This window comes from Natrix helvetica (assembly GCF_964273705.1).
Source record: "Natrix helvetica genome assembly, chromosome: 1".
NCBI classification, from domain to species: Eukaryota; Metazoa; Chordata; class Lepidosauria; order Squamata; family Natricidae; genus Natrix; species Natrix helvetica.
Genome location: NC_138548.1, coordinates 278,250,792 through 278,277,338, shown reverse-complemented (window position 1 = coordinate 278,277,338; position 26,547 = coordinate 278,250,792). Strand labels below are relative to the sequence as shown.

Genomic DNA, 26,547 nt, shown 5'->3' with positions numbered 1-26,547 from the left:
CTTCTTGTCTGCTTTAATCTCATTAGGGTTAATGGATGCCAGTATTCTAGAAAGCTATTGATCTGATTTTATCCTTGTGCTTGATATTTACTTTTGCACAGTAAGAGTTGTAGAATGGAGTCCACATTAGTAAGGAAAACCTAATGTGCAAACTGGTGAAGGGGAGAGCAGTCTTCAAGATCGGTTTGGTTTTGAGTGAGGGGGAAAATTGCTGAGTTCATGCATAATGGGAAATGTTTAACTTCAGAAATGGCCTGGTTTTTATGTATTGAAAAGGCAAAATTGGTAGGTTCATACATTTCCGTAATGGCCAACGACGAAAAAACGTGAACCAGCACTGCACACAACGATGCACATGATAAGATAGTCTTTTGGTGTCACATGGCTGGATCTTATTATGAACAAAGACATTTCTAAGGCCTTCACAATTCCAGATAAAATGAGAGAAGTGAGTTTGTGGTGGTATGGACATGTGGGCAGAACTGATGTGGAATCCATCACGAGGTGCTGAGGCAGGCAATTGCATTCAGCCCAGATGGCCAGCAGCCCCAAGAATGACCAGAAAAGCAATGAATGGATGGCCTGCATGACAGCATGAGAGCCATAGGCATATGTCCTGCCAACACTGCAGACCAGACATAACTGCGGACCCAGTGATATGATGAAAATAACACAAAGAACAACAACGATAGCAAGAAGATACATCTCACTAATTGAAAAAAGCTAGACAACCAGGTTGTGTATGAATTAGGGTGCTTAAATTGATTCTTACCTGCTGGTTCTCCATTAAATCTACCTAAGTTTATTTCTGCAGGATCCAAAGTTAGCATGTTCAAAAAACATGTCTGGAATGGCAATAGATTACGTAGTTTGGCAAGGAAAAAATGTAAAAGGAGAAAGCAGAATATCTTTCCTGCTTTTAGCTGCTCAAAACTAACTTTTATTTTCTGATGAAATCAGTCATTAGGCTTTCCCCCCTTTTGATTGCTAGATAAGATCTATGGGCTGAAAAATAAATCTTAAAGTCTTTATGTGTTAAAATTCAGATTTGTGTTGTTTTTCCCCAAAGTGGGAGTAGGATTTAGTTCCTGGTATCTCTGTGGAACTGGAATGGGATTATACCTGTTTACAACTTATTTAGACTAATCTTGAAGAGGTTTTAAATACTTTGTGCTGCATAACCGTATGCAGATCAAACAAATGTAATTATTGGAGATAAACAAAGAACAAGTTGATTATCTTGTTAATTGCTGTAGAAAATCCTGATCCTTTCATTCACCCTGTTTATTTTCTGCCAAAAGAAAATATCTTCTATTTTGGTTTAAAAAAAACCAAGCAAAACCAAGTGAAGAGTCTTTCTGTCCGCACTTTTTAATGCTTTTTAAAGCATAAGGAAGAGAAAGCATATTTATTACTTTCTTTTTTCTAACTTAAACAATTTAAGCATTAGTCCTAGCTTCCAAAATCAAAAATCATTACAAAATAAAATCGTTTGTAGTGTCTACACATTTTATTAGGTTCTAAAGACGGTTTCTATGACTGTGGAAGCTTCAAAATGTATTTGGAAATAGTACTTTGGAACTCCTGAGGGTAAGTGCAACACTTCTTTTAAGTAACATGTCTTTTTTCAGTTTTCTGCATGAGTCTGAAAAAAATTATGACTTTTTAAAGAAGTCTTCCTGTCCTATTGATTCCAAAGCTTTCTTCCAAATAGTTTTTGAAACAGATATATAACCAATGCCTTCTGATTAAAGATTTATTAAGAGCCCTAGTGGCACAGTGATTAAAGTGCAGTATTGTAGGCAAACTCTGCCCATAACCTGGAGTTTGATCCTGAACATGACTCAAGATTGACTCAGGCTTCCATCCTTCCAAGGTTGGTAAAATGAGGATCCAGATTGCTGGGGGTGATATGCAAATAATGCTTCTACATTGTAAACTGCCCAGAGAATGCTGTAAAATTATATGGGATAGTATATACTTTATGCCTAAATGTTATGCTTATTCAGTGTGGATATTCTGGATCACTGCCTATATTTATTCTCTCTTTTTTCCAACCAACATTAATGCTAAAAAATAGTTTATCTTAAAATCTCTGCAATTATTTGTTGAAGTTATGCCTTCTTCTTATCAAATAGTTGTGAGGTTAGATTAGACAGAGTTTAGAAGCAAGGGGCCAAGACCAGATTAATTTGTCGTAGCTTATACCGGTTCACTGTTACTATAACTATTGCCCAGAAATGAATGGTCACAGAGATATAGTATTAACTTTGGATCTGAGATTGATAGGTGATATAAATAAAGATATGTAGGCTTGAATCTTAACGTTTGCTGCTGGTTTCCTTCATACCAATATTTTTTCCAGTATCTTTACCTATGAATGTCTGCTTGGGAGTCCTATAATTTCAGTACTGGTCTGAGCAAAGCCTGTTGGTTGACACTTTGTAATGCCTTATATATATATATATATATTTAGCCAACAAACAAAAGTGGGGATTTAATTTTCATTGATCATCTCAAATTTACATACAGTTTATCAAATCAAATCAAATCAAATTTTATTTGATTAGCCGCACCCTCTCCAGAAGGATTCGGGGCGGCGTACAATTAAAACACATAAAAATATACAAATATAAACAATACATAAACTTATACATATGCATGTGCATGGAGGAGGTAAACAAATGAATAAAATAGCATTAAAATTTCAATTTAAAATCCCTCAATTACAATACAAAATACACAATTAAAAAACCCGTCAGGAGCGATATGATAAAACTATGGTTGAGCCAGGCCAGCTACTTGGAAGAGGTGGGTCTTGAGCTTTACGCGGAAGGAGCGGAGGTCAGAGGTGGTCCTGATATCAGGGGGGAGGTCATTCCACAGGGCTGGGCCCATCACAGAGAAGGCTCTGCTCCTAGGCGTCGCCCCCCGACACTGTCTGGTGGACGGCACCTGGAGAAGTCCCTCTCTGTGTGAGCGAATTGGTCGCAGGGATGTATGGGGCAAGATACGATCCCGCAAGTAACTTTGAAGATCGTTATCAAAACCTTGAAACGCACCCGATAGACCACAGGAAGCCAGTGCAGCTCGCGCAGGAGAGGTGTCACATGGGAGTACCTTGTACTCCCCATAATCACCCGCGCGGCCGCGTTCTGGACCAACTGAAGTCTCCGAGTGCATCTCAAGGGAAGCCCCATGTAGAGAGCATTGCAGTAGTCGAGGCGAGATGTCACCAGCGCATGAGTGGCTGTGCGTAAGGCATCCCGGTCCAATAGGGGGCGCAATTGGCGCACCAGGCGAACCTGGTGGAACGCCCCCCTTGCCAGGGCTGTCACATGGTCATCCATGGACAGCCGGGTATCCAGGAGGACGCCCAAATTGCGCGCCGCTCCACGGGGGCTAGTTGTACGCCCCCAATGGCCAGAGATGGAAGTAACTGGTTGAACCGGGGGGCCGGAACCCACAGCCACTCCGTCTTGGAGGGGTTGAGCTTGAGTCGGTTGTCATCCATCCAGACCCGTACGGCTTCCAAGCACCGGGACATCACTTCGACGGCCTCGTTGGGGTGGTTCGGGGTGAAAATGTACAGCTGAGTATCATCAGCGTACAGATGATATCCCACCCCAAAACCATGAATGATCTCACCCAGCGGCTTCATATATGTGTTGAACAGGAGCGGCGAGAGGACCAACCCCTGTGGCAGCCCACAGATGAGGGGGCTTAGGGTCGACCTCTGCTCCCCTGCCAACACACGTTGCATCCGGCCAGAAAGGTAGGAGCCGAACCACCGCAAAACGGTGCCCCGAACCCCCAACCCCTCCAGTCGGTGCAACAGGATACCATGGTCGATGGTATCAAAAGCCGCCGAGAGGTCTAATAGGACCAGGATAGAGGAACAACCCCTATCTCTGGCCCTCCAGAGATCATCCACCAACGCGACCAAGGCCGTCTCCGTGCTGTGTCCGGGGCGGAAACCGGACTGGCGTGGGTCTAGATAATCATTTTCCTCCAGATGTCGTGGAAACTGATAAGCTACCACACTCTCTACAACCTTCGCCAAAAAGGGAAGGTTGGAGACAGGACGATAATTGGCCAGCTCCGTAGGGTCCAGAGAAGGCTTCTTGAGTAAGGGTCTCACCACCGCCTCTTTCAAGGTGGCCGGGAGAGACCCCGCACCCAGCAAAGCGTTCACTAGGCCCAGGAGCCAGTCACGTGTAACCTCCCAGGATGCCAGTACAAGCCAGGAGGGGCACGGGTCCAATAAACATGTGGTAGGTCGCAGCCGTCCACGCATTCTGTCCAAATCCTCAATGTCAACCAAGTCAAACTCCTCCCAGATTGGTCTCTCAAGACTCGCCATGGATGTCTCGCCAGGACCACTGAAAGGGACCCAATCCTTCCGGATTTGAGCGATTTTATCCTGCAGATATTTCCCAAATTCCTCTGCTCTACCCTGTAGAGGGGCCTCCCGCGGCCTCTGAAACAGGAGGGAGCGGGACACCCGAAACAGGGCGGCAGGGCGTTTCTCTGCGGATGAAATGAGAGTGGCACAATATTGACGTTTGGCCGCTCTCAATGCCACAAGGTACGTCCTTAAGTGGGTTCGTACCTGTGTTCGGTCAAATTCGGAACGAGAGGATCTCCAACGACTCTCTAGGCGTCTCTTGCGGCGCTTCATCACCCTTAGCTCCTCGGTAAACCAAGGGGCCACGGTGGCTCATTGCCGCCGGAGAGGCCGCAAAGGCGCCACCCGGTTTAAGGCTCCGGTGGTTGCATTATTCCACGCGACCACCAGGTCCTCTACCCGGGGGCGGGTCAGGGCTACAGGAGGTGGCCCAAGCTCCATCTGGAACCTATCTGGTTCCATCAGGCGCCTGGGGCGGAACCATCTGGTGTGTTGGTTCTCCACTCAAGTCGGAGGAGTGAGTGATCTGACCATGACAGGGGAGTGATGGTTAAATCCCCTCCTCCCAGATCACTCAACCACTGGCCAGAGACAAAATCAAGGTCCAAAGTGTGGCCTCCCTCGTGAGTCTGGCCCTGAATCAATTGAGTCAGGTCCATGGCTGTCATGGAAGCCATGAACTCCCGAACCCCCTCGGAAGCTTCTCCCATCGATGGCAGGTTATGTGTACCTTACTCTCTAAAATCCTAGCAACCCAATCTGCAGATATCTCCATTTTCTTTGAGACTGATCTGCTTCATCTGTCAGAATAAGTACCATATTTTTCAGAATATAAGACGTACTGGACTATAAGACTCACTGGACTATAAGACGCACCAGGATTTTGAAGAGGTAAATTTAAAAAAAAGTTTTTGCACTCTGCAGACCTCCCAAACCCTCTGCATGCCTCATTTTTTTGTGAAAAACATGGCATGCAGAGAGTTTGAAGACCTGCAAAGTGCTCCTGGGGGAGGGGGCAAAAACAAGCAAAAAAGGCCCCATTTTTCATGAAAATGGCTCTATTTTTTTGCCAAAAAGGTGTGGATGCATAGCCTTTAGGAAGCTTGCAGAGTACTCCTGGAGCGGATGCAAAAATGAGGAAAAATGGTATGTTTTTTGCAATGGGCCTGTTTTTGCCCCCCAAAAAGGGCATGCATAACCTTTAGGAGGTTTGCTTCTGGGAGCTGGAGGGGGGGCATTTTTTGCTTGTTTTTGTCCTCCCCAGCCCCAGAAGCACTTTGCAGGCCTCACAAACCCTCTGCATGTCCATTTTTGTGAAAGGGGTGGGGTTTTGGGAGGCCAAAAATGCTGTATTCAGTGTATAAGATGCACCCAGATTTTCACCCTTTTTTATGGGGGGAAAGGGTGCGTCTTATACTCTGAAAAATATGGTATATTGTCCTTGCGTAGGATATAGTTTTTAATCTATTTTGTTCTTTGTTTTCATTTAAATTGTCGTATTCTTCATGATATTGTCTAGATTTCTCCTCACCTTCCTCTGTTAATCTCTTTACTTTTCCAGCAAGCAAGTTAATTTTTATTTACTCTTGAGCCCAAGAAAGAAAAAGTTATCACCTGCACTTATTTGTATTCAGCGGTAATATCACAAAGCATATATCATCATTTTCCATTTTTTAACTTACATAATGTCTATCTTTTCTTTATTTTCAGTTAATGAAGTATGTAATATCACAAATTCTCAATATTTCTAAAAATATTAAAATTTCCAGATGTTATTATTTCTTATGATTTAGAAATTGCATTCTGTGATGCCAAGTATCCCTATTCTACAGTATATACGTGCATTTTACTTTTTTTTCATGGATGATGAAATATGGACTTTTCTCTGGCAATTCCACTCTATTTCTTATACCTTGTTGTCCCAGCTGTGAAGATCATTTTGAATTTTTCTGATTTCTGGAGATTGCATCGTCTGATAAACATTCATTCTAGTTTTTTTTTTCCTGGTTTAGGAACAAACTCTTTTCCTCATCACCATCTCTTCATTGTATCGTTATTCCAAATTTATTAAAATGTCCTTCCTTCCTTCCTTCCTTCCTTCCTTCCTTCCTTCCTTCCTTCCTTCCTTCCTTCCTTTGAAGTCCTAGCCATGTGTTTGATTCACTTAGGTCTAATTTCCCTTAAAGTTAAGAATTATGCAGTCATTTTCACCATGTTTCTATTACTTCAAATTGCTCATCTCTATCTACCCGATAGAATTGATTAGCATCAAATCAAAGATAATGTCTTCTGTCCTATTCTCCACCTTCTCTAGGATAAAGTTATGAGAAAGTCAATTTAGGAAGTTCCTGGAAAGACCATGCTTCTCAGAATCTGGCCCCCATTTGAAAGTTTTCTGTTATGACTTCACAACTCCCTGAAACAAAATGCAGATTCCTTTTATTGGGAGAGCAATAGACGACATCAACATCAGTATTGTTTATTATTGTTTTCCTTTTCATTTTCAGATTTTTTAAAGCAGTACTGAATAGTTCTAGTGTACAACTTAACTCCTCTCTTCCTAATGCTTTTATTTCTACATTTGTTACATTTCAGTCATGGGAATAATTCCATCATATTTCTGTTCTATCTATTAAATCTTATTACCATTCAGTGCTGAGGATTCAAGCTCATATTTGTTTTCCGAGTCTGAACTTTAATACTTAAGTAGTCGATGGATGTGAACTTTATAGGTCAGTCTTATTTCTGATTTTTCTTATGTCATTTAGGAGGCCCCATTTCATTGCCATGCCTATTTTCTGCAAGATACAAATCTTTACTTGAATCCTTCATTTTTTATTTGCACCTCTAACAAGATTCAGTTTACACACACACACTTCACCATGATTTGTCCCAACACATTTTAATTGGTTTTTATGAGTGAAATTCATCAAGTGCCAGCATAATCTAGACACCCCAGACTATTAAACCAGAAATTAAAGGTCTCCTGTTAACATAATTCCCATTGATTCTCTTTTTGTGTCATTGACTTGGAGTACGGATGAGAATACCATCTGAATACTTACGGTCTTGAGTTCCCTTCCAGAATGTTCAAAGACTCTAGTAGTAAGGTTGAAACTGTCCTCTGAAGTATCACTTATCTTCCACATGTATCAACAGAAGGAACAATTTTCATTGGACATGACAGGTTTTATATATACAATCCCCTTCCTAGCAGAGAACATGCATCTATTTCACTTGCTTGTAATAATACTAACACTTTATGAAAGTGAATGTGTTTGAGAAGAACATGGATGTAAAATATATCTACAAAAAAATAAGGAAGCAATATAATATGTCCATATGTTTTTAAAGGAAAAAATGCAAAATGTATTGGTACCTTGAAATATGTACCAATAATCCTCAGTTAGCTTTTGGTAAATGAGCCCAAAATTTCTGTTGCTAAGGGAGGCAATTATTAAGGGAGTTTTGCCCCATTTTATGACCTTTTTGCCACAGTTGTGAAGTGAATGTGCAGTTGTGAAGTGAATCATGTAATCATTAAGTGAACCTGGATTCCCCTCATTGACTCTGCTTGCTGGAAACCAAATGTGTTAAAGTGAGTAAAAAGTAGCCTCAAGCAGAGTGAATGTAATTAAAAATAAGACTGATTAAATTATTTGGGGTAAATATGAATTGAAGGAATGCTGGAGCATTTTGGAGATTAGTATGGGAAATATGAGAACCAGTTGATGTAGAGGTTAAGGCATCAAGCTAGAAACCAGGAGATCTAGTCTTTACCTTTGGCACAAAGTCAGCTGGGTGATCTTGGGCCACTCACTTTCTCTCAATTCTAGGAAGGAGGCAATGGCAAACCACTTCTGAAGAAAAAAAAAACCTTGCCAAGACAAAAAAATCTTGCCAAGAAAACTAGGAACATGATTGAATGGAAGGGGAAAAAGAATAATAGTGATACTATAAAGGATGGAATTGAAATGAATGTCATAAATATTAATATCTAGAAAAACCTGATGACAAAGATGTAGTAAGTGTTGTACGAATGCTGAAAAATGTGATTTAATGTGTGTAAAGACTAGAAAAATACTGTTATTGTTCCCCTATACAAAAAGAAAGCTAGCTAGAGAATTCAAAGAATCAGCTTATTGTATGTTCCCATGAAACTTTTTGGTAGTATTCTAATTGGAAATGTACAAGAGAGGACAATGAACAAAGTTAAGAAAGTTTAATTCAATTTTATGCTGGGCAGGTTCTGTGCAGACCAAATGTTTTTACTCTTCCAAAAGTTATCGTGAAATGTTTGAATATGAAAAAGTTTATTGTATATTCATGGGTTTAAAAAGAAGTGTATGATAAAGTGGATGGGTTTAAATTATGGGGTATTTTATATGAATACAGTGTGTGTGTGATTAAATATGGAAAGAATGATACCAAATAGAAATAAATCATGTATGAGAATAAATAAAATGCTTAGTGAATGGTTCAACATTGAGCCTAAGCACAAGGATGTGTGATATCCACTTTACTGGTGTGTTTATTGACAGCTGTGTAAGGAAGCATTGTAGTGTTAGTAGATGTGTGTTTGTTGGGTATATGTGTGTATGTGTATATATTTATATGCAGACAATGAAGTATTGCTGGCTGAAAGCCTGAATGATTTGCAGTGTGTTTTATTGTATGATGCAAATGAGAATATAGATCCGAAAAAATCAATAGGTCAAAAACCAAGGTAGTTGTATTTGAAATGGAAAATGGAGTAAATGAGCAGGAGAGAGAGAGGGGGGAGGGAGGGAGGAAGAGAGAGAGAGAGAAGGGAGGGATTAGAGCAATTAGATATGGATACTTTTTAAAATGTGGATGTTGCTGGAAAATTAGGAAGTAGCAAGCACGCTGTTATATAGAATGAATGGCAAAAGGATGACTAGAATATAAGAATATGATTCTGCGTGGTTTGTGTTGAAAGTTAAAGTTCCATATGTCAACTTTCAATAAGTTGAAATGGAAATGACGTACTTAAGCAATCTGTATGATAAAACAAGAGATAGAGTCAAGAATGAATTGATCAAAAATGAGTGTAAATTGATTAGAAAAGTGAATGACCAATACGGGTATCCCTCAACATATACAGTAAGTATGATTGAATTTAGAATTAAAAGCTTCAAAAAAGGTCATGAGTAGCTTGGGGGAACTCTCATCACTTTGAATGGTTGTTTAGAGACTGGTTAAATTGACGACTACCTGTGGGGAATAAGTGTACTGAGATGGCTTGGTTATTCAGAGAGAATGAATGAGAATCTAATCAAAAGAGTCAAGATAAATGGAGTGTAGGTTCTATAGGAGAAACTAGTGAAAGCTCTGATTGAATGAAGTTGACAAGTCCTCAAAAGAGATGAGAACTTTAATGGACAAAAAAAGAGGTAAGTATCATTGCATGAATGTAGTGGAAGCAATGATGTTTTGCAAGGATAGAAAGATATGGAGATATATAGTGAATAACATCGATGTAAACTAGATTTAATTAGATTCTTCTCTCCTGTCTTTTAATTTATTTGATTCATTACATAACAGCAATGTTTCTTGCTCTGAAAAAGAATAATGGAATGGTGGGTATCAGTGGTGGGTTCTAAATATTTTTACTACCGGTTCTGTGGGCATGGCTAGGTGTGAGGGGGGAGATGTGATTTAGTGGACATGGCCAACTTGACATCACTCATGCACACTCAGTCACACGACCCCTCCACCCCCACCAAGCCATGCCCACCGAAACGGTAGTGAAAAATTTTGGGACTCTGATGGAGCGAGGGGGAAGAAGAGAAGGAAAAAACTCCCAAAAATAGACCATAGGAGGATTTAGGGTGTAGAAAATCCATATGTTTCTTAGAAGGAATTGCAAGAGGAAGAGGTACCTGCCCGAAAAAAGGGGCAGTAGTTGAATTGGCTGGGGCATAGTGGAGGCCACCTTGAACTTCTGGAGGAAAGACACAAAATAAATCTAACAAACAAACAACATTTAGTACTTCAGGATAGTTAAGATTGATGCAGGATCTGTTGATACAATCCAGAATTGTCTTTCTATGGTCCTTTGGGCCACAGTATTGTGACTGCAGGGCACAAGCGCACATGTGCAATCTGGGCTTTGCGATTTCCCATGGCCCTGACGCGCCTAGGGATGTTTTGGGGTGTTGCATCCAGTTCCTCCTTCCCCCCTTTTCTCGAGCCAGGATCAGGTGAACTTTCCTCCCTCCCTCCCACCTTGCTTGCACAGTCCATGCCTCCGCTTGCATTTTTTCCTATCTCCCACCTTTTCCTTCCCCTTGTTCTCCTCCCCTCACCTGGATTTATAAACACAGGTGTGGCCTCCTGGCTTCAAAGTTGAATGCTTTTATTCCTTCTAGGAAACTTATGGCTTTTCCTGGCTCTGCAGCCTGCCTTGGCCCTGCTTGGCCGGGTGCCTCCCCTCACCTCCGTTCAACTTTCCCATTGCAGGAATTTGATGAAGCCGAGCAGCTCCTTGGCGGGTACCATATCCAAACTAAACCTGGATATTTCCTGCCGCCATTACCCTCTCCTGCCACCGTCCTCTCCTGCTGCCACTGGCCTCTCCTGCCAGCACCATTGCCCCCTCCTGCTTTCGCCACTGTCCTCTCCTACTGCCGCCACTGCCTCTCCTGCCACCACCATTGCCCTCTCCTGCTGCTGCCACTGTCCTCTCCTGCTGCCGCCACTGCCCTCTCCTGCCACCACCATTGCCCTCTCCTGCCACCACCATTGCCCTCTCCTGCTGCTGCCACTGCCCTCTCCTGCTGCCGCTACCCTCTCCAGCATGCTGCCCCTATCACCACTGCGGCTGCAATGGCGATGGTTTCAGGAGATGCTGGCTGGTGGGGAGGGGGGGCTAGGCTAGTGCAAATGTTTACCTGTGTGGATGCAGGAGGAGGCAGTTCTGTGGATGCACAGCCACAGAAGGGAGAGGCAGGGTGAGCGTCAGAGTGGGTCAGTTCAGGGGCATGGCCATCCAGTTGTCACTACCAGTTTGGTGACCCAGGCCCAATTACCACTACTGGCTTGCCTGAACCAGTCCAAACCAGGAGCAACCCACCTCTGGTGTGTAGGTATGTCTCTTTCCTGTACTATCACAATATCCTGTTTTGAAAACAAGTTGGATCCTTTCCTTTTTGAAATGCTGTCAATATTTTTCTTGTTTGGTTTTTACAGAACCTTCCTATTGCTATTCATTTTCCGTTTTACATAAATTAATCTGAAGCTGAATGGCCTTCTTTCATTGATTTAATATGCTTATTATCTAGGTCAACTGCACCTACTCTCTTTACTTTTCTATATTTGATACTAATAATTCATAGTCTGTTTCACAATCTGCACTTGGAATGTGCTGGTTGAGTGTTGCACTTTTTCTGTTTCCTCCTTATGTATTTGATTTCCCTCCTGTGTTGTTCAACAAGTGAAGTCCAAATTTAGAATCCCTGTTTAGGTTGCTTGAATCAAGTGTTGGCAACAAAGGAAGAATTATCTTCTCAAAACTCTATTAATGTCTATCCTGTTACAAGCCATTCCTCTTTCAAACATATTGTATTGGTCTTCTTGGAATCCAGATGATTTAAACCTTGGCAATTTAAGGGATTGTATGCTAGAGATAGATGTAAAAGTATGTATTGGGGAAAACTGCAAGCTAAAATGAACATTAGGACAAATTGTGCATCTATCAGGGTTTATAGTCTAGGTTTGTAATAAAAAATGATAGGATGATACTTAACTATTTTATAGAAAATGTAATAACTGATTAATGCCATCTATTCAAATAGTTGGAATGACAAATCCTTTTAATACTAAGAGATAAATATTCTTCCCTGAAAAATGTATTTGTTTCACTCATACTTTTTATAAAGTATGAAATGTCCATAAATGTAAGCAATATAAGAACTACTGTTTATAGAAATGAAATAAATTAACATTACACATTTAGTCTAGTGTGCATGTTTAATACCCTTGGTGAAATAGCCACTTTCCCCTCTAAATTACCTTTACATTTTAATTCATTTCATTATCATGGTGGGAGGTTTAAGTACTATATAAAAGCTTATATTTTCTTTTTCCTTTTTTAAAAAAGAGGCATCTGATTGCTAGAGGTGCAAGTGTTCCTGCATGCATTTATACTGGCATTAATTGTTCAGTAAAAAGATTGAGTTTCATAATTGTCTCCAAAGTAGACTAAATACAGGCAAGAATCTGCAATACATTCTAATTCACTTCTGTATTGGTAGTCCTCGACTTACAACTATAATTGAGCCCAACATTTCTGTTGCTGAACAAGATATTTGTTAAGTGAATTTTGCTCCATTTTACAACCTTTCTTGCCACAGTTGTTAAATAAATCACTGCAGTTGTTAAGTGAATCTGTCTTCCCCATTGACTTTGCTTATCAAAAGGTCGCAAAAGGTGATCTCACGACCCCAAGACACAGCAACCATCATAAATATCAGTCAGTTGCCAAGGGTCTGAATTTTGATCATGTCACCACTAGGATGCTTCAAGTCATAATATGAAAAAAAGGGTCATAAGTAACTTTTCTCAGTGCTGTTGTAACTTTGAACCATCATTAAATGAACTATTGTGAGTCTTTGCCACTGTGAGATTGTTTCCGATTGCTGTGACACTCATTTATACTGAAACCCTCCAAAGAATGGGAAGACCGATTTGGACAAGGGCCTAATAGATCTGGACAGATTCCAAAGGGCAGTTATAGATGCTTTCAGCATCTGATAGGCAGTCATTCTGAGGAACTAGTCAGTCTCCGGAATACAGAGATGTATGTACCAATCTTGTGAAATTGCTTGATTTACTGATACACTGATATACTGAGGCAATAATCTGATTATTGTTGCTGACTGTTTACTATAGGCCAGTGATGGCAAACCTTTTTTTGTGTGTGTACCCACATTGTACATGTGCCCGCATGTCCACACCAATTCAATCCTCCCTGCTCACCTGCTCACGCGCAAGCAGTCCCTCCATGCAGGTGCACGTGACCCCTCCCCAGGCTCCAGAGGTTTTCCTGAAGCCTTGGGAGGGTAAAAACGGCATCTCCTGGCCCCCCGAAGCCGGAAACGGATCATCTCTGAAGTTCCGGTTGCCCCATTGGGGCCATTTTTTGCCCTCCGCAGGCTTCAGGAGAGCCTCCAGAGGCTGGGGAGGGTGAAAAACAGGCCCTATGGGCCAACCCAAAGTTTGGGGGATAAACTTCTGGTTAGCGTGTTGGGCCTGTTTTTCCGCCCTCCCCAGCCTCCAGACACTTTCCTGAAGCCTGGGGAGGGTGAAAACAGCTTCCCCCAGCCCTCTGGAAGGCTGAAAATCAGCTGGCTGCCACGCACATGCACCCTGGAGCTAACTACTGGCATGCCAGCAAATATGGCTCTGGGTGCCACCTGTGGCACACGTGCCATAGATTCACCATCACAGCTATGGGCTCTTACTTCGGAGCTATATCAGGTAATGTCTTAGCACAATGAAATTTGTCAATTTTGTCCATGCTCTTCCTCAAACTATATGGGTGGAGACTAGATGGCATGCTTTTTCTGTGGTGTCCCACCATCACACCTTTTACCAGAAGTACAAGTGGTTTCCTTACCTGAATTTTTGAAACAATTACATTTTGGATTTTAATTGAGTTTGGATGTCAGTAATAGGAAAGTTGATCATAAAGTTGTTTTAATAGAACTTGTATTTTTGCATTTTTGTTTCTAAATTATACTGTTATTAATGTAAATTATACTGTTATTAATCTGTTCCCCTCTCAGAGTCCATGAGGGTAGGGTATAAATATTGTTAAATAAACAGTAAAGGATGACCTTTTTATGTTTGTAGATTGTGTACCTCCTTGCCTTATATAGTGTTACGCAAACTTTTGTAGGAAGTGGGAAACAGAAGGATTTTCACAAGGGCTCTGAAAGACCCTGGGGCAGCATTTCACAAATAAATTTTCTCTAATTCACTCTGGCCTGAATTCTACATGGGCAAAAGTGAAGGAAGTTACCAGGGAGTATCTTGTTATGTTGCATTCATCTAGATTTGTTGATTCTGAGGAAGTGGATAGGGTGAATTATGATATGTGTTTACACTTTTCCAAAATCTGATAACAGTTGCAGTGAGAACCATGACATCAAACATATTTACATAATAAGAACTCAAAATCAAAATAATGGCCAGTATTTGCAATATCAAAGGCAGAATCGGAAGTATTGCCTATTAACAAATACACTATATTGCCAAAAGTATTCGCTCGCCTGCCTTTACCCGCATATGGACCTACTGTAAGTGACATCCCATTCCTAATCCATAGGGTTCAATATGACGTCGGTCCACCCTTTGCAGCTATAACAGCTTCAACTCTTCTGGGAAGGCTGTCAACAAGGTTTAGGAGTGTGTTTATGGGAATTTTTGACCATTCTTCCAGAAGCGCATTTGTGAGGTCACACACTGATGTTGGACGAGAAGGCCTGGCTCTAAGTCACCACTCTAATTCATCCCAAAGGTGTTCTATCAGGTTGAGGTTAGGACTCTGTGCAGGCCAGTCAAGTTCATTCATACCAGACTTGGTCATCCATATCTTTATGGACTTTGCTTTGTGCACTGATACACAGTCATGTTGGAAGAGGAAAGGGCCAGCTCCAAACTGTTCCCACAAAGTTGGGAGCATGGAATTGTCCAAACTGTCTTGGTATGCTGAAGCATTCAGAGTTCCTTTCGCTGGAACTAAGGGGCCAAGCCCAGCTCCTGAAAAACAACCCCACACCTTAATCCCCCCTCCTGCAAACTTTACACTTGGCACAATGCAGTCAGACAAGTACCGTTCTCCTGGCAACCGCCATACCCAGACTCGTCCATCAAATTGCCAGATGGAGAAGCGCGATTCGTCACTCCAGAGAACGCGTCTCCACTGCTCTAGAGTCCAGTGGTGGCATGCTTTACACCACTGCATCCGACGCTTTGCATTGCACTTGGTGATGTATGGCTTGGATGCAGCTGCTCGGCCATGGAAACCCATTATATGAAGCTCTCTGCACACTGTTCTGGAGCTAATAGGAAGGCCACATGACATTTGGAAGTCTGTAGCGATTGACTCTGCAGAAAGTTGGTGACATCTTCGCACTATGCACCTCAGCATCCGCTGACCCCGCTCCGTCAGTTTACGTGGCCTACCACTTCGTGGCTGAGTTGCTGTCATTCCTAAACACTTCCATGTTTTTATAAAACAGCTGACAGTTGACTCTAGAATATTTAGGAGCGAGGAAATTTCACAACTGGATTTATTGCACAGGTGGCATCCTATCACAGTTCCATGCTGGAATTCACTGAGCTCCCGAGAGCGACCCATTCTTTCACAACTGTTTGTAAAAACAGTCTGCATGTCTAGGTACTTGATTTTATACACCTGTGGCCACGGAAGTGATTGGAACACCTGATTCTGATTATTTGGATGGGTTAGCGAATACTTTTGGCAATATAGTGTAGCTTGTTACTAAATCTGCTTCTTCACTAAGACTAAAACTGCTTCAGAGCAGGAAATAAAAACTTCAACTCCTTACTTGGTTCCAAATTGGTTCCAAAATTGCCTCAGATCTGTTCTGTCTTGTCCTCTGCATCTTTATGATTCAGCAAGTCTGTCATGGACTAGTTCTACAGTATGATTACAGCTTACACTATTGTATCTTGAGGTGCAGAAAATTTACAACAGCTGGTAAAAATCACATCCTGCACGCATGTAATAAATTTTAACCATTTCTAATCCCATCTATTTCCTAATAAAGATTTCTGGTTTTTGCTAAATAAGAACTGAACATGCATTACAGTTCAAAAACAGAATTCTATTACAGTGTATCATACAATAAAGTTAAGAAGATGGAGAGAAGTGTAATCAATAATTGGCTTTGAAACAAACATTAAACAACTTATAAGAAATTGTTCCAAGAGATGTCTGCTTAAAAGAATAGGAGCTTAGATTATTGCAAAACTTGGTTTCATTTTTTTTAAAGAAAACTAACTAAACAGAGCTAAAACTAATTCTGGGAAATATTTCTAGACTTACAGTTTTTTTTTTAAAGTCAACTTTATTAAGTTTAAAAGAGAAATAAAATGCAAAATAACAAAATAAAATGGGGGAAGGTATCAAAAATGGAAAAAGTTAAAAAGTCATAAAAATTTACCTTCTTACATTTTTTAATTTAGGTGCAAACATATCGTAAAGTAATCACTTACTCTAAATTAAAATAAAAATGCAATGACATATAAAACTATACAAACTAGACCATCAAAATAACAGTTACAGTATATAGAATTAAATGTGGGGGAATTACCGGCTAAAGGAGAAGGGGGAGTAAAGAGCGGGAGGAAACATCACAAAACATTTTAGTGTTATCTACTGGTTCCCAAGGAAATGTAACCAGTCTTGTGAGATTCTTGTAACATAGGTGATCAACAACAAAGAAACAACTTTATTTACAAAATTGTTCTGATTCCTTGTGCCTATTGTATAACAAAATGATCACTTACTCATTTATAAACATAAGCATAAAAATACATAGTCTGTCTAATAGAACCAATAAATGCACAATATTTCTATAATCATAACAAATCTAATCATCATATCCTAAAATCAAGATGTCATTATTACCCTCCTCAAGCAAAAAGTCCAAATAGTCCAAAAATCTAATTGTTTCCAATTAAAAACAAAGCTAAATAAGCTCTTGTCTTTCATTGAAGTAGTCAGTGTTGTCATCTCTGTCCATTCCATTAATTTTACAATCCACTCTTCAGTTATGGGAATTTGTGTGTATTTTCACCTCTGTGCATATAAAAATCTAGCTGCCGTTGTCATATATAGAAACAATTCCCATGTTTTGCTAACATATATCTGAAAGAAAAGCTTCTGATTTCAATTTTGCACTAATTTTTTAATGTTTTCTGAATCAAATGAAATATATCATTCCAATATTTCTTGGCAGTCTTACATGTCCACCAAAGATGACAAAAGGTACCTTCACCAAATTTCCAATTCATCTCTTATTTTAATTTAGGTTCTCAATAAAAATCAATAGAATAGCATAAGTTAACCAAGTTTGTGTAACTCTCATTTCTCTTCAAAAAAGGTTTCCTGGAGATTAGAGTTGTGCTTTATCTGTTCCAAATGCTCAGTATGGCATGTCTAACAAAGTAATTTTTAAAATCTGTCTTAACCTTAAGTCTATCCTACCAAAGATAGCTGTGGTGCCACTCAGAATGTCCCATTATGAAAAGCAATAAAACAAGCTAAATGGCCACTATACAGGACTGGAGATCTACTTTCAACAGTAAAAGTGGGCTTTTGTTTTAACCTAAGCAGTCTTGGGAATGAGGTACATGAGAAATCTCCTGGTAGACGGCTGCGTTGACCCTGGTCTTAGTGAAGCACAATGGTCCAAAGCCTTGTTGCTCAATGATCCAAAGTCCTCTTTTCTGATGAGAGCAACTTTTGCCCAAAGCACCAAAACCTGGTTCAATGACCAGGGATTACTGTGCTTGATTGGCTCTCCATTTTTCCTCCATACTCTGGGTCCTTGGTTTCCAAATGAGATGCAAAAATTGCTCTCATCAGAAAAGAGGACTTTGGACCACTTTGCTTCATTAAGACCAGGGTCAACGCAGCCATCTACCAGGAGATTTTGGAGCACTTCATGCTTCCTTCCACAGATGAACTTTATGGGGATGCTGACTTCATTTTCCAGCTGCCCACACTGCCAAAAGCACCAAAACCTGGTTCAATGACCGTGGGATTACTGTGCTTTATCGGTCAGCAAACTCACCTGAGAATCTATGGGGCATTGCCAAGAGAAAGATGAGAGACATGAGACCGAACAATGCAGAAGAGCTGAAGGCCACTATTGACGCATCCTGGTCTTCCATAACACCTCAGCACTGCCACAGGGTGATAGCTTCCATGCCACGCTGCATTGAGGCAGCAATTGCTTCAAAAGAGCCCAAACCAAGTACTGAGTACATATGCATGCTTATACTTTTCAGAGATCCAATATTGTTCTATGTACAATCCTTGTTTAATTGATTGCATGTAATATTCTAATTTTCTGATATGGTGGATTTGGGGTTTTCATGAGTTTTCATGAGTTCATGAGTTGTACGCCATAATCATCACAATTATGACAAATAACGGCTTGAACTATCTTGCTTTGCATGTAATGAGTCTTATCTCATATATTAGTTTCACCTTTTAAGTTGCATTACTGAAATAAATGAACTTTTGCACGATATTCTAATTTTTCGAGTTTCACCTGTATATAGTATATGTTAGAAGTGTATGATTAATCAGTTTTAAATATCTACCCTAATATTAGTGTTTCTTTGCAATGGCAAAAATCCAGAACTGTTGGATTATGAATCTCTGAGGACAACAGTGGCATTTTAGAACAGCTTAATAGAGCTTCTACTGCTTTCCTTAACACTTTGTTCTCATTTGTCATTGCTAAGTGGCTAATTATAATTACAATATAGGTTGAGAATGATCAGGTGGTTAAATATGTAAAAATTAGATGTTGCATTTATAGTAAATACATTTAGTTCTTCAGTTGCTTTTTGTATATGGACATCCCTGTATATAAATATCACTATGTTCTCACAGAATTAGTATTGTTGGAGAGTGGTTGAAACTGCCCACAACTCTAGGTTGTAGAGACAATTGTGAGCTATTGTGTCTCCATTATTATAATGGAGATATTTTTATGTATGTACGTATTTAATTTTTATTTTGTCTTAACCTGTCCCCCTGGCTTCTGAGCTTCTGAGCTTCAAACTCTATGAGAGAAACACAAGCTTGGTGGTTTTGCAAGTTATCTTCAGTAGGCTATATAAAATTATCAAGGGTGAAATTGACAGACTAGTAGGATGCCAGCCCTGGAATTTTTCCCCATTTGTGTAGAAAGGAAATTTATCTTGCTGTAAAACCAGTGGCAGCTAAGAATGAGATAGTATTTTTATTCATTTCAAGTCAGCAGAAACAAAAGCAACCGTGGATAACTTTTTGAAGTTTTGGGAATTAAAAATGAAAAGAATGTAATAATGCCTTATGTCTGCTTAAGTGTCACATTATTACTTGATTTTCAAGTTTACTTGACAGCAAACTGGTAGCATTTATATCCAGAATTCTCTAATAATTTTAAATTTGGGATAGCATACTGGCCTCAACTTGTAAACAGATTATATCTGTATCAGAATCAATAATAACACAATTAGAATGATGGTGAAAGTATGTGATTATTGTAATTGCTCTCAATTTTTTTTAATAGAATCCAGAATAAATCAACATGTTAACATTCTAGAAAATGTTACAGCTAAGAGGCTGTGCAAAAAAATATAACACATCTGTTCTTTTCAGTTTAATGCTTCGTGGGTCCAGATATTCAGATAGGTGTTTTGTATCATTTTCTAATGCCATCATTACATACATGTTACATGTTCTGCACATAGTAGGAGACCTATTATTCAAGAGTTTACATGCTTAAATATTTGCCTCACTAAGTGTATATGTTGAGATAATTTTTTGGTTATATATATTCAACAGCTTTTATTAATGTCTTAGTTATTACAATTATATAATTGTTACTGAAACCATTACTAAATATTTCAAGAAATATAAAGCAGGAGCAAGAGGTATAAAAAAAAACTTGCAAGTTTATGACCTACTGGGCCAGGATATCTGAAGAATCACCGTTCTCTGATTTTCTCCACCCACCCTCATCAGGACTGCAAGGAGAGGCATGCCCGGACTTCCATTTATTAAAGTAGATCACCTAGCATAGGGGTGTCAATCTCACAGTGTCTCGTTGTCGTCTTGTGACATATCACAACTTTTCCCCCTTTCACTAAACGAGGTACGCATGGGCCATGCGTGACGCATCCAGCTTGCGGGCTGCAAGTTTGAGACCCCTTATCTAGTAGAACTGAACAGGAAGGGTGTCTTCCATTGTTGCACCTGCCCTCTGAATCACTATTTCCACTGAGATTAGATAACACCTATATAATTGTTAGATCAGATAGCACCTATCTAATTGTTCTCCCAGGTATGGGAGATCAGAGATGAGCCTGTGAAATGTTAATTTATTGCTGATGGTTATCCTTACTTTCCTTCTTTTTTTCTTTTCTTTTTTCTTTTTTCTTTCTTTCTGTTGTGTATCTATTTTCATTTTCCTTTCTTTATATTGTGATTTTTAACTGTGTCTACTGCCCAGTGATTTTAATGAGATGGGCAGCCATCTAAATCAAATCATATAAGTAATATTAATATGTGCTAATTATAAACTTTAATTACAAATGTATTTTGAAGTGATTGTCAAAAAATTCCCATGTTTTTAAGCAGAATATATAATAAAATACATATGTATATAATTTTCCTTATAGGAATCAAGAAGGGCTGAAGTCTCAAGAAAAGGTAAGCAAATACAAATTGGTTTTTATTATTGTTCCATCAGGTACACAGTTCTTCAATGTGAGTAAACTTAATTTGTTGCTAAAGACTAAAATGAGTTATTTGGGTTTTCAATTATTGTTAGACAATGTATTCTTTTAAAGAACTGTTCAAAAGAAAATGTTCCACTGATGTTTGATTTCTTGGTATGCCTTTGTAGTATGAAGTAAATTTAGAACTTTGTTGTGGCATATAAAAGTCTTTAGAGTCTCTTGAAGACCAACAGAATAGTAGTATTTTATTTACTGATAAAAAGACACTCTTTTCAAAGTGTAGCTCAAAAATTGTATACAGTGGTGTGTGACTGATAAATGTTCTTTAAAGAAGAATCTTTATTGAGGATTTTTTTTACAATATTGTAATATTTCTTTAAAGTACCCTCTTTTGATGTGCTGCTAGTAGTGTAATTCATTTAGCAGTAGACATCATAATAGATAATCATATAAATTCTTAATAATAAATAATCCAATCCTAGCAGTTGGGGATAGATATTCTTCAATCATAGTTACAGCACATTTGGATAGAAAGGCTGGACTAGTGTAAATGATTAGTAGGTATAACTTAATTGTATAGTTGAGATATAAGAACAGACTTCATATTTCAGTCACAGCCAAGCTTCATTTTAACCATTTGCTTCATTTATTTTAACTTTGTAGTGAAGGAAGCAAGTGAAACTAGTGTAGTGTAGCAGCTGCTGATTCTTTCTGTCAACTGCCTCTTGAGTTAAAGCCAAAAGGTTATTGGCAAAATGTCAAGATTGTTGTGTGATTGGGTTTTGATTGATGGCTGTCTAAGAATGTGGAAAGAGTCTTGAAGTGCTGAAAAACAGAAGCCACCCCCCACCTCCCCCCCCCGCTATTCAATGTGCTTTTCTTCTCCTACAAGCAAGAGGTTGCAATTGGTGGACTAAGAGTCTGCTATGTGGGGTTAGGGGAGGCACAGTATTTCGAATTTCCTTTTTACAAAAGTATAGTCCTTTAATACTAATTGACAATGGCCAGATGCTGGCTGAAAATCAGCAGTGAATTTAAGGTTAACTTTCCAGTTGTGTTTAACAGATGTTCTTGTCAGGTTACAGGTTGAACAATATGTCTGTTTTTTAGCAACACTTGGTTCTCAGGATATCCCATTCTGTCTTTATTTGTGTCAGAAGCGCCTTCAAATTATAGATATGTAATATTCCAACACTTAAAAATAGGTCATAGTTATATAGTACATGTAAAAAGTATTTAAAATAAATAGAATAAAACTAAATGGCATTCACCCAGTAGTGGACCATATCAACATCATTTTATTTTGCCAGCATGAGGTCTTCCTTCATACATGCTGAAGGACATCATAAGCACCATAGTATATGTAAGATGGATTGTTCTACAACATTCATACAGAGAATATACCATACTTTAATTGCACAGAATACAATTATTTCATATTAGAAGTTTCTCGTAGGGCCCTATGGGCTTTGCTTCTACATTTTTGAGATTATGGAGTAGTTCATATCTATACTTACAAAGTTGAGGTTCATAAGTACACCAGAAAAGTAGCAAAAAAATAATATACATTACAGTAATAGACAATTTTGATACCACAGTCCACATCTGCTGCTTTACATTACACAAGTACACATTTCCATTAAATCCCTTTCTTAGAAAACTAGCATTGAACAATGACTGATACAATTATGTTTTACAATTGATCTCCTAGCATTCCTGACCTGCCTAATCTATCTCAATTCTTTATTAGAGTACTATTATCTCCAGTTTTGTTTGCATAGCATTTTAAATTAAGCCACACAGTACAACATTCCTTATAATTGAAATGTTCCATCATGAAAAAAAAATCCAATTATTTGCCAGTTCTTGTGAGACGTACTATGATTGTTGTTGATTAATTTCAAAGGAATTTTCCAGCTTCCTCTTAGAATGTTTTGCTGTGCAGGATAAAAACAAATACTCAACAAGGGAGACTCAGTTTGATGCGATGGTTAAAACATCAAGCTAGAATTCTAGTTCTACCTTAGACACAAAGTCAGTTGGGTTAATCTTAGCCTGCCCTAGGAGGCAGACAATAGGAAATCATTTTTCCTATTGAAAATCTTGCCAAGAAAACTGCAGACTTATCCAGGCAGTCTCCATGAGTCAATATTAATTCACCAGTACATATACACACACACACAAATGTGAGCATTCAAACATACAAATTATTCATTAATAGCATTTTAAATCTGACACTCTCATTATTGAAAGTTTGAAATCGTATACATAGTTACGAGTTCATGCCTTTAGTATTGAATAAAATAATGAACCAAAAGAAGGTGAGACTAAGTAGCAGAAATATAGGCATCCCAAAGGTGCTTTTTCAAGAGGCAACTGGATTTTCTGTTTTTTTCTTTGAAGACATTTTGATTCTCATCCAAGAAGCTTCTTCAGCTTTGAAATGTCTTCAAAGGAAAACCAGAAAGTCCAGTTGCCTCTTGAAAAAGCACCTTTGGGACAACCATGACCTGGATGACTTGAGAATCTCCATAGACAGAAATACAGGCACTTTGAAAGTCCAATTACGATACAGCCACGTTAGAGTTTTGAAAGTATTGTGAGAAGGTACATTTTCATGTCTCTAGGATCATCCTTCATATATTTCTGTCAGTTGTTTGTTGAAAAATTAAAATTATTGTTTTGACATGGATGTTTACAAAAAAAATGTTTCTTACCAATTCTTGAAAGCACAGGTATTATGCAGATCTTGTTCGTGGTACTTGGTCATTGCCCATTCTGTGCTTTGCTTTTGATTTTTCTCTCACCTCCATTCATTTTATATAAAGTATGAGCAGTACTGCCTGAACAATTTGAAAGTACATGATATTGTGAAAAAAAACTTTTCACCTATTTTATATGTAATATAAAGTGCTTATCCACTCATGTAATATATGAACAATAATAATTGGAGAGACCAACAGCTTCTACAAACAATAGTCTGCTATTTCAGACAATTTTTTTTGTATTGGAAAATATAAAAAACCTGAAGCAGTGTTAAGCATTACTTGAAAAAAGAACTGAGAATCAGAATAAAATGATTTAAAATCAGCAGTGACTGCAGATGACTAACTATAGTGGCTAACTATGTCTCTTTGGTTCTAAGTTCTTTGTAAAGAAACCCCAGGATCCAAATAATTAACAGGTTTTTTTTAATTTAACAACAACTTCCAGTGAAATGAAAACACAGATTGTGAGCAGCCAATAATTTTAGAGTAGGCAGCTATAAATAATGCTGCCTTTCAGCGCTGAATTTTAATGATAAATACTAGCAAGGAAAGGAACCATTTTTCTCCCACCCCCATTCTCAGCATTTGCAGTTGTAAGTCATATTTTGCTACATTGTGTTTGCTTTCATCAATCACTTTTTCCCAATACAATCCGTCAAAGTAAGCACTTTTGAATTGTAGACAGCAACACAAATAGTAGATGTGAAGAAATTCTTCAGTGCCAGTCTGAACTTTGCCTCTCTATAATCAGAAAGTGTTTGAAGATTTACAAGCAGTGACACTGAAGTCAAGATTGGTAAAAATATGGCTGATCACAGATAATATCCCAGGGAATTTGCTAAAAAGATCAGGAGATATATGTTATATTAGTAGACTTGGGTCACTTGTCTGCCCTTCAACTCTTCCTATGGCAATATCCTATCTAAAATATGCTGCATTTAACAAAAAAGCAATATAAATAACTATAGGTAGTCCTTGACTTACAACAGTTTAGTGACTATTCAAAGTTGCAACTGAAATGAAAAAAGTGGCACTTTTCACATTTACTACCACTGCAGGATCCCCATGGTCCTGTGATTAAAATTTGAATGCTTGACAACTGACTCATATTTCTGATTGTTGCAGTCTCTCAGGGTCATGTGATCACCTTTGGCGACCTTCTAACAAGAAAAGTAAATGGGGAAGCCAAATTCACTTAATAATAGTATTATTAATTTAACAACTGCAGTGATTCACTGAACAAATGTGGCAAGGGAGGTCATAAAATGGGCAAAATTCACTTAACAACTGTCTCACTTAGCAACAGAAATTTTGGGGTCAATTGTGGTTGTAAGTTGAGGATTACCTATACTTCATTTTTATATTGTTTCATAGCTCATGCTAAATTAAAATGTGGAGCATAATTGGTTTAGTAGTCACAAATCAAGTCACTTTTGTATATAAACCATGCCTACTTGTTGTTCGGTCACTAAGTCATGTCCGACTCTTTGCAACCCCATAGACCCATGATGCTGAAGCTATGGCACAAGGGCCAGAGGTGGCATGCAGCGCCCTTTCTGGGGGCATGTGAGCCATCACCCCAGTCCAGCTCCACTGCGCATATGCATGCGGCTCCTGCTGGTCAGCTAGTGTTCAGGTCTCTGCCATGCATGCATGGGGGGAGTGCTTGTGGGGGGCCCACGAGCACATGCGCGGGGGGCACGGCACATGCAGGGAACACACATGCATGTGTGGAGAGTTGCATGAGGGCACACATGCATGGGGAGGGGTGTATGCATGGGGAGGGGTGCATGCATGGGATGGGACATGCATGAGTGGGCGCAGGATACATGCATGGGGGCCGCACACACATAGCATTTTGGAGGTTCATGCTTTGGGGACTCAGTCTGGAAAAGGTTAGCCATCACGGCCATAGAACATAGCATGCCAAGCCCCTCCCCATCCTCCACTGTCCCAGAGTCTGCTCAGACTCATGCCCATTGTCATTGATGACATTATCTAACCATCTCATCCTGTGCTGTCCCCTTCTCCTTTTGCCTTCAATCTATCCCAACATCAGGGTAGCTTAGTGTAAACACATTATGGTTAAAGAAAACATGACCTTTACATGAGAACACAAGTTTCATGTGAAAGTAACAGATTTATTTTGTGTTGAGTTTTAGGAGGCTTTGGGAACAGTAACAAAAAGGAGATTAAGTTGTGAAGGTCACTCCTATACTAAGACTTATTTGGGAGAGTGCTGCTTTGCAATCAGCTGGAATTAAACTGGAAGTTCCATGCAGCTTTTCTCTTGGTGTCAATATTATTCTAGGAACTTGTTTTTCATGCCCAATATCTTTCTGTAAGGTTGTAATTGGCAAGTAAGGGCGGGAGGTATACTGTAAGGGTGGGAGGTATACTGTGGCAGAAAAAGTGATTATCAGACTGGTTTATCTGAGAATCACTAATTAACTGAGTTGAATTGATAGAACAAAAGGAGAAATAAATACATGTGCTGAATATGACATAGATATGTTCCAAGTGCATGAAAGGGCTTGGGGAGAGGAGACTGTTAATGAACCTGAAGCAGATAATGAGTGGCCCCTTCTTCTGAATTGTCTTATTTCTTTTTTCCAGCACTTCTTTTTTTTCTTTGATAAATGTTCTACACCATTTTTCCTTCTGAGTTTTCTATTTTTTTTTATTTTAATTGTTTAGCTCACCCTTTTCCTATAGGTTCTGATAGGAAAGATATGAACGGAGTCTTTCCTTCCCTGAAGAGGAGTCTGTGATGTTTGGAACAGAGAGAGCAAATAATGGATTAGACCTCAACACAAAATTATATTCCACCCCAGGATTTTGCTTGTGGAATCAGGG

The 26,547-nt window shown here is 39.2% G+C and overlaps 1 protein-coding gene across 2 annotated transcripts in view; it reads left to right on the top strand.

The window, feature by feature from the left end:
• FSTL4 (follistatin like 4) overlaps positions 1 to 26,547 on the top strand; it is a 520,328-nt gene that overhangs the window by 25,559 nt on the left and 468,222 nt on the right. For both annotated transcript variants that reach the window (XM_081936569.1, XM_081936570.1), the window contains exon 3: positions 20,864 to 20,894. In XM_081936569.1, coding sequence (XP_081792695.1) covers positions 20,864 to 20,894 — 31 coding nt within the window. The remainder of the gene's footprint in view (positions 1 to 20,863; positions 20,895 to 26,547) is intronic.